This window comes from Numida meleagris, chromosome 6, assembly GCF_002078875.1.
Source record: "Numida meleagris isolate 19003 breed g44 Domestic line chromosome 6, NumMel1.0, whole genome shotgun sequence".
NCBI classification, from domain to species: Eukaryota; Metazoa; Chordata; class Aves; order Galliformes; family Numididae; genus Numida; species Numida meleagris.
In genome coordinates, this window is record NC_034414.1 from 32,955,491 (window position 1) to 32,966,914 (window position 11,424).

Sequence of the window (11,424 nt, forward strand, 5' to 3'; positions counted from 1 at the left end):
GAAATAAATAAGTAAATAAAAAAAATAATAGAAAAATCTTCCATGTGGCACTATCATAGAGTCAGTGACATTATCATAGAATCATAGAATCATAGAACTGCTCAGGTTGGAAGAGACCTTCAAGATCATCAAGTCCATATATACTTGTTCATGAAGTATACTTGATGAAGTGTACTTGTTCATCAAGTCCACTATTGCTAACACCAGAGCCAGATTTGCTTAAATTCTTGAATGCCAAATTAGATAACAATCACACAGACTACTTCAGTGTAACCCTGTTTTATTTATTTATCAAACACTTGGGCCTACAGAAGTAACTTATGCTTAACCCTGTAAATGCTGTCAACTTCTCTTTCATTACTGTATACAGAATCCATGAGCAACTAATTATTATTATTATATATTTTTTAGCAACAGGATATCTATCTGTTTTCTGCAACAGCAAGGTAGAGGTGATTGGGTGTATATTCTACCCAAAGAGGGAATGATAATCAAATTCTATGTTTTAATATCCCTTACTCATCTGGTAGCATATTGCAGTGGCTTGTACTATGTATGCTGTATGCCCCAGGGTCACAATCTTATTATTTTCATTGACAAACATTTATGCATATATATCGGTTTTGCATACAGCCCAATTCTGGGACTGGGAAAAAGAAATACCTAGCCAGAAGCATGGCTGCTGTTTACAAAAAAGTCAGTGCTAGGGACCATGACCCTCTATGGATGCAAGCCTCTCTTGTACGTGCCTTGTTGACCATGCTTTTACCACGCTGGAGAAGAGGGAATTCATCTGGTTGTTAAACTAGAGAAAAGTAAATATTACTAGGATTGAAATACAGAAAATGCCAGACCATATAAGATAAAAGGTCTATCTCTACTAGATCTCATTTCCAACACTGTGTTGTACTCTTCTACCTACAGTTTGCAGAAAGAAACTGAAAATCACACATGTGAAGTCACTAGTCCAGATGGAAAGATTCTTCACAATGCCATTAGGCTGAGTGGATTTTTTTTTTTTGTCCTGAAACATGAATCTTTATGTCACTTCCAATCTGTTTCACTTATATATTTACTTACTTATTTATTTGCTGGATATTGCTGCTTTCTAGATAAATATCCAGTTATTTCTTGAATCCTGCTCAGTATTGTATCACAGCAAGTAAACACCAAAGACAAATGCTCACCCTGTGGAACCTTTTGTCATGCTGTATCTGTACCATTCTGGATTCCCTTTTATCATTATTCTATTCTTTTAAAACTCTGCCATAACTCAGGACTCACTTATGCTAAGCACTGTACAAAAAAGTCCATTCTCTCTTTTGCAAAGAGATGTTGTGCAGTCACCAGTTGGTGCTGCCTGTGTGGGAACAACAGAAGTGGAAATGTGGGCTCCACTCATATTTGCTGAGAAGGTAAATACATGTCTGTAATTGGGAATGCTCTGTCCCAAAGAGCTTACATTCAGTTTAAGCAGAAGGATGGAGAAAGCACGCAGATAGAGGAAAGTAGAGCAGAACAGTGCCCATCAGCATAATAATCAGCAGTCTGAGCACACCATCAGCCTCATCCATATTTTTGCATTTTATTAATTATTAACAATCTTTTGTGGTGAATCTCTTATTCTCTGCTATATCATCTGCATGTTCCTTTCTGAAATAAAGAGTTTCTGCCTTTTTCTGGCAGTTTTTGGCCTTTGCCTGGCAGAACTGAGGCCAGCCACAGCCAGGCTGCAGAAGCTGATGGACCTGCCATCATCCCTGGGGTTTCCAGTCGCCTTCTTCTGCCCACATACTCCTCCATTTCCATGGCCCCTCTCTTGCAGAAGAGAGGCAAGACTCTGAAAAAATTATTACTGCTGTATGCACAAGCTATTGGAGATATTTTCGGACAGTGACACTTCCTAATCTCCTACGCTGCAAGCTTTGGCACGTTTGTCCACTGGTTGCGTGACAGTGTAATTCCATAGAACCGCAGAATGGTTTGAGTAGAAAGGGATCTTGGAGATCTAGTTCCAACCCCTCAGGGGTGTCTCATCAGCGAAGGTTTCAGACGCTCCCCTCGCCAAGAGAGGTACCCTCGTCCCAGTGCGGCCAGACGCTCCCCGCTGCCCGCGGCAGGCTGGTGCCGGGCAGGGGGCGGCGAGGCCGCATCACGCATGGGAACGGAAAGCTCCGGCCCAGGTTTCCGGGCTTCCCGGCGTCCGGGCACCATCCGGGGGAAGCGTTTAAGCGACGGCAGCCACGGGTTGGCTGGCGATGGTGTATGTAGGATGGATGTGTCTTTTAAGGTTCCTCTCCTCTCTGCTCTCGCTTGGTCTCGGTAGCGCGGCGCGATGGGTCGCGGCACAGTCCCCAGGCACCGCTGGTGCTGGGCTCGGGCTGGGCTCGCTCGGGCTGCTGCGGGTAGGGCTGAGCCGGGCCGCCGCGGCCCTGCAGGGACCCCGCTTGCTGATGTGGAAAAGCTCCCGGCGGTTGTGTGCTGATTCGTTGTCTGCAGGAGCCACTTCGTTAATTGGTTTAAATGTATTTAAGAGGGTATTGTTTGAAGGAAAAGTCGAAATTGTCTCAGCGTTTGGGGTGGGTCAGTTTCAGTTTGCAAGTCCCTTCAGCAAAACTTAGTTCTGTTGTTAAACTAGCGCTGCTACTCCTCATCTATATATTTTTGGTTTTGTTTCAGATAATGCTTTGGAAAATACATGGAAAACAGGGGCAAATGAGATGTGCTAACCTCGAGGAGCTGTAGTGCTTGATGCTGATTTCTGTGTTAAAGATCATGTTTCTGGTAAGCTTTTCCCTCTGTGCGGCACGCTAACCTTGTCTCCAGAGGACAGGTGAGGAAATGGTGTGGAATGTGTTTGTTTTGGTAGTCAGATTTGTACTTCTGTTGCATGCTATGCTTCATAGATAAGCAGCTAGATTTTCAATTGTATGTATTGTAGTTAATTAATGATATTTAATTAAAGAAGCACTTCATGTGTCTTAACGTGTTTATTGCCTTTTTTTTTTTTTGAAACTATCTGGAAAGCTATACACATTAGCATTTCTTGAGGCCTGAGGATATACTAGCAAGGCAGAATAATCCTTTAGTGGCAAATCTGGAAACACTGAATTTTCAGCTCTTAAGTTTTGAATTACATTAATGAGTCATAGGAAAACAGGCAAGAACATTCATTTTGTGTTTATTCCCATGCATCAAAGCAGAGTGAGGGAACCTGAGAAGCCTCTGTGCAACCTCTTTTTGAGGACTTTACTGGTGTGCGGGGAGACTGCTCTACCTCCAACAACTTACTTTTATACTTATCAAGACTGTATAACTGTAAGGTTAATGTACTTGAATCCTCCTGTAATTTGAATCCATTTCTAGTCACAGCTTTAGGCTTGAGGAACAATTTTCTTTTTCCTTACAGCAGACTTTTTTTTTTAGCTTGTTTGTCTTGCTTTTCTTTTTAATCAAGTCTCCTCTCCTTTAACATAAACATTCCCGATTATTTTAATATTTTCCAATATATTATGCATGTAAGCTCTGATCTTTATTGATCTTTGTATCTGGACTCCTTCCATTTTGTTCATATACTTCATTGAATTTGAAGGGCAGTGTTCAAAACAGGATAGAATATTCCAGTTGAGTTCTAAGCAGTAGCATGGGAGATTTATGTGCCATTCAAGATCTGTTTCTGTTTATATATCCTGGTATAACAGTATGCTGTTTGCATACTCAACATCTGTTCTAACTGCCTCCAGGTCTTTTCTTTGTAATTGTTACCTAGTAAGTTGTTCATCTTCCAGCTGAATATTCCTCATCAATAGAAAATCTTGTCTGTCTTCTTACTGAAGTGTGCTTCCAGTTTTTTGTTGATTTTTTTTTTCCCTTTAGACCTTCTCTGATTATCAGCTTGCTGTCATCTGAAAAATAAATAAAAATAATATGTATTTAAATAATATTTAGACATGGCAGAGTCCTTTATGGACCTTTAGTGGCCTACATCTTTATTTTTCTGCATGACCTTGCAGCCAAGATGAGAAGTAGTGTCAATTTAATATTAAACTGGGCTTAGTCTACAAACTAAATCTGTATCACATAGGGAAGTACTTTCATGGATTCTAATTAGGACAAGCCTGTGTGTATTTCCAGAGCTTGCAGAAGAGAATATTCCAAACTTGTCTTTTGTTCTTTGATCTTCAGCAGCAGCAGCATGTTTATTCTTTAGATGTGGAAGGCGTAGTTCACAATGAAATAGATATGGAGAAATCTGTCCTTAGTAAATTAAATTTGAAAATGTCTTTTGGTCACACAGAGCTGCACTTCTTAACATTTTTCTCCTGCATTGCCTTATTTGAGCCTTAAGTCTTTTAGTGGCAAATGACCAGCTCTACTCTGCTTTTGACACCTTTTACTTCAGAACACTTTCCTCATTCATCAGATAGAATCTTTAATACATTTATAAGCTAAATACAAAATCCCTTGTGTAATATGCCACAGCTGTCTCTCGCTTTGGACTTTTTTCTTTGCACGTCACTCTACTGTTTGAGTACTTTCCTGATGTGTAAATTAGATCTGTGTGACAGCATGTTAGCTAAAATTTGTCAGTCTTTACAGTTCTTTCTCAGGAGGTTTTCCTTCAATTCTAATGGAGGCTGCCTTGAACCGCAGCTGTACAGGAAGTTCCAGCACAGCTGAGAAGCATACTAGTTTTCTCAGCCTTCCTATCTCTGCATTCACTGAAGCACAAACTAGAAAGCATTTGGTGTCATATATTCGCTCTAAACTCCTTGCCTTCATGTGATGTGACAATTAGGAGGAAAAGGGGGTCTCCTAAGAGCATTGTGTTTTGCATCTTCAAAAGGCTGAAACTGAGTAGCTGTTAAAGTTATATAGGAAGCAAATAGAAAAGGAAAAGTTGACTTTTTCATCTGCTCCATAGTGTTAAGTCTTATCTTGAACAACTGAGATTAGATTACTCCTTGGTACAATAACACCTGCGTCTAAGGCACACATCCAAACGTTATTTCATTAAGTATCATGCCTGTGAGAGATGGAAAGATCCTACAAGATGACCAAGTTTCTTTTTGTTGAACCTAAGAAAAACCTTGGTTTATCATGTATTTTTATTCTCTTATGCATGTGTCTTAAATCTCATCTCTTGCTTTACATTGTAGTAGGCTTTTATTCTTTGGAATTACTTTAAATAACTTTTCAGGTATTTCAGAATTCTTAAAAAATAGGGACATCGTCTCTTTGGGAGGAGACAGAGCTTTTAGAAACACTGAATAAATTATTCTTTCTACATGCCACCAGAATTAAACAACTTGTGAGTTATAGTATCAAAATAAATTTTCACCAACTATAATTTGTGGTATTGTGTACCTTGAAGTTATTTCATGCCTTCTTAAGCTTTGTTTTGAAGTTTTGTTCCTTACATCCCTTTCCCTTTTTATTTAAGGTGATATAGGTAATTCCACAGAAGTATTTTCATGCAGTTATTCCAAACCACAACAGTAAGAATACTTCATCTGTCTTAGACACTGCAATTTAGGATGTGACCAATTGAAGTTAGTCCAGAGATGATTAATAACACCGATCAGTTCTTTCTTTTAAAAAGTGAACCTAAAAGAAACACTTGGGGGGAGGGGGAAGAACTTTGTATGTATTTATTTATTTATTTATTTTTGTAATAGAAGAGTAGTGTCAGGGAACAACTTCTAATTGTTTTCTAATGTTCATAGGGTGAAGAACAAAATAAGTAACTTTCTAGTAAAGAAAGGTTCAGCTGAGCACAAGGAAAGCTTGGTGAGAAGGACAAACATTGGACAGGGAACCCTGGTGAAGTTAACTCCCTTTGGTAGAAGTGTTTTAAGTTTCTTTGGAAGCTGTTTCTGATATGAGTGGAGGGCTTGAGCTAAATGGTTGCTTGAGATGTTCCTATGAATATTTTATTAAAGATGCGAGTAATTAAGTGCATGAGAAGTTTCTTATTTTCATGTCATTGTGCTTCAGCTGAGACACAGCATATTGCCTAAGTGTGTTCTGACTTGAAAATTTCAGGGGGATAAAACAGACTGGTTCATGACTTCGGTTTATTCTAAAACATTCACTACAATGATTTAAGATAATGTTTATGTTTACAATGACATAAGAGCGTATGCATGGTTAAGTATTGTAACTCAGATGTGCTAGCTTGGTTGTGGTACAGTAAACAGCCTGAGTTCCATCCGCATTCTGATGATATTTAACAGTTACATTCTGCTATACTCAATGGCTGGCTCTTGTATGTGCTATTCTGAGATAAAGCAAAAATGATTACTGTTCGTTCTGCATACAGAACACACAAAAGTAAATAGTAAGTCTGTGCTTTGTTTCAATGTCTTGTTTATTTTCACTTCCTACAAACATTGCATTCACTTAATTTTAATTTTTTTTAAGTCCAAGAATCCCAAGCTTTTACCTCTTTATATCATATTCATAAATTCCGTATATGGGATTTAGAATTCCTGTTGTAGGGAAGAAATTTACTGTAATAAGTTTTGTTGATTTTTTTAAGTATATCCTTTATTTGTAAATAACCTAAATGTGGTAATGTAGCTGAACTATAGGTAACTTAAAAATAACAGGTAGGATTAAATAATATCTGTTTTACAGCACTGGTTACTTAAACTTGCTTCTTCTGAAAAGTAGTCTAGATTTCAGTATTATGTAAAATAACAAGTGAATACTCTGTTATCAGGAAAGCATTTTAAACTAAATTAAATCAGGAATATTGTTCTCTGGATGCTTTTGGTCTCCTATGGAGAGGGGAAAAAAAAAAGGGGGAGAGGGGGCAATCAATCTTGTATTAATATAGGCTAAAATACTCTTTTTTTTTTCTTATTTTAGGGACCTGTGGGATCTCTGCTGAGAAAACATACTGCTTCTACAGCCTGCCACTTAAGTGCACAATTGATGATTTCACTTGAAATATTCACCTGAAGAAATTAACAATAGGCAAGGTATAACTGCTTTTTAACAATGTTAAGAATTCAGCATTGTGTAACAGCTAACAGGATACCCAAGAAAAAGCCATATATTTGTGACATTTGCTATAAGCAGTTTGAAACTCCATCAAAATTAGCAAGACATTATCTGATACATACTGGTCAAAAGCCATTTGAATGTCATGTGTGCTATAAAACATTTAGGCAGTTGGTCCATCTGGAGAGGCATCAGTTAACCCATAATCTGCCTTTTAAGTGTATTTTTTGTCACAGAAACTTCAAAAATGTAATTACTTTATTGAAGCATCAGCAGCTTCATAATGAAAATTATCAGAATAGTATCAAACAAGAAGAAAAATATGTGAGTTCTGAGCAGGACAGGGTCACTTGTGGCGTATTTCAACGTTCTGTGTGCTGGAAGTCTTTCTCAGCTGAAGAGAGGTGGATGCTGTATCAGTGTCAGAAGGCAGATCGTCTACATGGTACCGGAAGGAGAAAGAAAACTCACATTTGTGAATCATGTAACAAGACATTTCCGTCAAGATCTAAGCTAGAACGACACTTCCTTATTCACACTGGTCAGAAGCCTTTTAAGTGTTCTTCTTGTGGCAAATCTTTCAGACAGTCAACACATTTGAAAATCCATCAGCTCACACACACGGAAGAAAGGCCTTTTCGGTGCTGCTTTTGTCAGAAGGAGTTTAAAATACAGAGCAAACTCATGAAGCACAAACAACTCCATGCCAGAAATAAGACTGTCTCCAATATCATATACAAAGGAAAAACTAAATATCTCAGACTACAGAAACTGTCAGAAAGAAAGATGGATAGTTTTGAGAATGCTGACACACTCAAGTTGCTGGAGAATGACCCATGTGATGTTTATTCGATTTATGTCATACCGTTTCAGTGTCCAGAGTGTGAGCAGTGTTTTGAAACAGAGGAAGTCCTAAATTTGCATAAATGTTGTTATCTAAGAAATGAGAAAAGCTCAAATTGCACAACAGCACGCAGCTGCACAGTCAGCATGAAAAGTAAGATCCTGATGAAGCTAAAGTGCACTGGAGGAAAGGTATCAGATTTTTCTGTGACTGGCAGAGAAAAAATGAAATCAGGTCACTTTAGGAGTCCTGACCTGGTTGCAGTTAGAGATCACCATTCTGATAAGAATGTTTCCACTAAATCTTTCAAGGACTGCTGTAGCAAGCTTGATCTGTGCAAGGCAGTTAGTTGGATGAAAAGAAGGTTTGCTGTGCCATTATACGGGCAGGAGCACCTAGAACCTCTCAAAGTAGGAATTAATTTAAAAGGTGTGCTTACTGGTGAAAGCATGTTAAGCATCAATGATGCTGTGTGTAATAGGGGCGATGCTTTTTATGGTTCATTGGATGATGGCTTCTTTGATAATCCAGAAGTACTTCACTATGCTTTTTCAGCTCCTACTAAAGATATACATAACAGACACAAAGTGTGTAAATGTGACAGATGTGAAAAAATATTTCCATCTTCATCCAAACTTCAAAGACATTACCTTATACACACAGGACAGAAGCCCTTTGGCTGTAGTGTTTGTGGGAAGACATTCAGACAGTCAGCTCACTTAAAAAGACATCAGCTCACCCATTCTGAAAAGAACTCCTATCAAGGCCCTGTTTGCCAGGTAGAATTTGAAAATCTGAACAAACTTTTCAATCATCAGGAAGATCACATTGAATTTGAGTCTTCTCAGCCTGTAGGTTATTCAGGTTATTCTCAAGCACCTTCACAGGCGCCTGGCTTTCAAGAATTTGAGCTGACTCAGTCAAATCAAGCAGCTGAAATCAAAGTTGAAATTGAGTCAGGGGACATTGTTTTTGACACTGGCAGTAGAAACACAGAGCCTTACTTGTGTAGTAAATTGTTGGAAACAGAGCAAAGCTGTTATAGTTAGTGGCACGATTTTTCTGAAAGTATTGAAAAAAGGAAATTGTATCAGTGCAGTCTCTGCTTTAAGACATTTAAATCACCTTCTGAGCTTGAAAGTCATTACTTGATGCACTGGACAGAAGCCATTTGAATGTTCAGTTTGTGGTAAAAATTTCCGACAGTCTCCACATTTGAAAAGACATCACCTTACTCACTTTAAAGAAAGGCTAAAGCTGAGTTCCAGGCAGCAACAACCAAAGACTATATTGTTTTTGTTGAACCTGGACACTGTCCCCTGAAATTATACATTAACATTTTTGATTGCATGATTATTAAAAGGATTATGCTAAACTGAACAGCTGACTGAACAGGTTTATCTTTTTATGTTGTGAAGCCGACCTGATGAAGAGTTAATTTGCTGTTTTCAGAACTGCCCACTTGATTATAATATCTGGTAACTATGAGAAGACGGTTAAAAACAAAGCAATAAGAAAGCTACTTCATATTTCGTTTCTTAAAATGTATTTTTAAATACACATTTTTACTGCGTTGATGGTGTTGTGGCATTCTGCAGTGCTCCATACTTTTTCCTGTATAGTATTTTTATGATACTAAGCTGTTCAATGATAATTTTCAAAAAGTAAAGACAAAAAGGCAACTTCTGGAATACAGGAGAAATGGTCACACTTTTTTCTTCTGGCTTCCTGTACATTGCAAGCAAGTATTCAAATGTTGTGTACATTTGCTGTATTTAGTTCACGCTTTTTTTCAAAAAGAGTGAAAGTTAATTTTAGATGAACAAGATGCAGAAAAAAGAAAAAGCTGAAGAAGTGGAAAATAATATTTAATGAGGAAAAACTGTTGCCTAGCATTATAGAACAGTTAATACAGAAAAAAACCAACTCCACATTTGTAATGTGCTTGGAGATCTATGGGTGAGAAATTAGATCTTTTCCTTATTTATGGTAAAATGAATAGATAGTGCTAAACTAGCAGGGATTATATTCAATCCCTTTTACCACATAGTTATTTCCACTTCTTGCAGTATCCCTTTTCTATATTTTTTTCATTCTATATTGAATTATTTTTCTGCGAGCAAAAAATTATCATGGATAGTACACATGCAGTTATCTGTTCCTTCTGTTGTGCATATTGCACCAGTAAAAGAAATGTTCTCTAAGGTGTGATAAAGCAGGCAAGTAGTTTTGTTGGGAAATCGTGTTCTTGTTACATTAAATATAAGAGACTAAAAATGACTTTTAGCTCAGAATAAGTAGTTTTGGTTTTGTGAGTAGAATCTGTGGTTATAATTCTGGTAAGTAGAGAGCTTTAGCTGCTGTTCATGTGGGTCTGGCAAAAAGTGTAAGTGCAGTGGAGCTTTCCTCGAGAAAAGAATGAAGTTTCCTTTTTCTTTTTCTTTTTTTTTCTGAAGAAGAATCATAGAATCACAGAATGGCTTAGGTTGGAAGGAACCTTAAAGATCATCTAGTTCCAACCCCCTGCCATTGGGCAGGGATGCCATCCACGTCCCCATCCAACCTGACCTTGGACAACCTCCTGGGATGGGGCATCCGCAGCTTCTCTGGGCAGCCTGCTCCAGTGCCTCCCCACCTTCTGTGTAAAGAATTTCTTTGTAACATCTAACCTAAACTTGTGGTACATTTTCCTTTGTCATGCAACTCCTGAATATTTTAATCCTGAGGTTTTTTATCCTATATCTAAATTAACAGAACTGTAAGTTATGTGGCGTTCTTTTCATTATTTAAATATTTAAGTGAACTTTTTTTGTTGTTGTGATGCGATTTCTCTAGGTCTTGTCGTGGCGTAAGCTTTGTAGTAGTTGATATAAACGAAGGATGAACAGAGTTCTTACCATATTTTTGTGTGTGTTATTATTTCCCACTTTCAGAGAGAATGAAATAGTTACTCTGATTTTTATATGATGGGCTAATTCAGTATCATAAGAACGACTGTTGTTATATACTAGATTTTTTTTCTTTCCAGGTGAGTTGTTTTATACTGAAAGAAAATACTTCATAAAACATTTTGCAAGTGTATTGTAGAGCTCTTAAGATACTTCTAATAAACTATTTTATTTATATTGCACTTTTATTGTATACTTTATGTGTATGTCAGTGTGTTGAAACTATATAACATTCAGTATGCAGAGAAGTTAAACTAGATATTGGAATAATTTAACACTTTGCATGTTAGAACAAATAGGTTTTCTTTCAGATTTTTTTTGCTATATAAATAAAGTTAAATATTTTGAAAGAGTAAGTCTTTTTTTAAGAAGTCACAGTCATTTGAAAAATTATGTTTAAGCATAACATTTGGAGAAAAATTAACTTTGAATGTTTTGAAAATATCAATTTCAGTGAAATGGGGGAAAGATAAATATAGAAAGCTAAATTTGAGGGACAAGTAGAAGAAAAAGAATATTGACGTCTGATTCATTGGGTAACTAAGGTAATATTTGGGCTCCATGGGATTTTTAGAAGGGCAGTAATGGCCATTTTGCTTATATGGCTCTGTTATTTTTATCAGA

At 37.4% G+C, this 11,424-nt stretch overlaps 1 protein-coding gene across 1 annotated transcript; it reads left to right on the top strand.

Annotated features, from left to right (window-relative positions):
- On the top strand, positions 1,579–10,982 carry ZNF770 (zinc finger protein 770). The gene is made up of 3 exons (XM_021401052.1): positions 1,579–2,290; positions 2,680–2,784; positions 6,874–10,982. The coding sequence occupies exon 3, from the start codon at positions 7,006–7,008 to the stop codon at positions 8,899–8,901; it is 1,896 nt and encodes a 631-aa protein (XP_021256727.1). The 5' UTR covers positions 1,579–2,290; positions 2,680–2,784; positions 6,874–7,005; the 3' UTR covers positions 8,902–10,982.

Excerpts from the sequence above, each read along its gene's own strand:
- ZNF770 (XM_021401052.1), top strand. The coding sequence starts at position 7,006 with ATGTTAAGAATTCAGCATTGTGTAACAGCTAACAGGATACCCAAGAAA.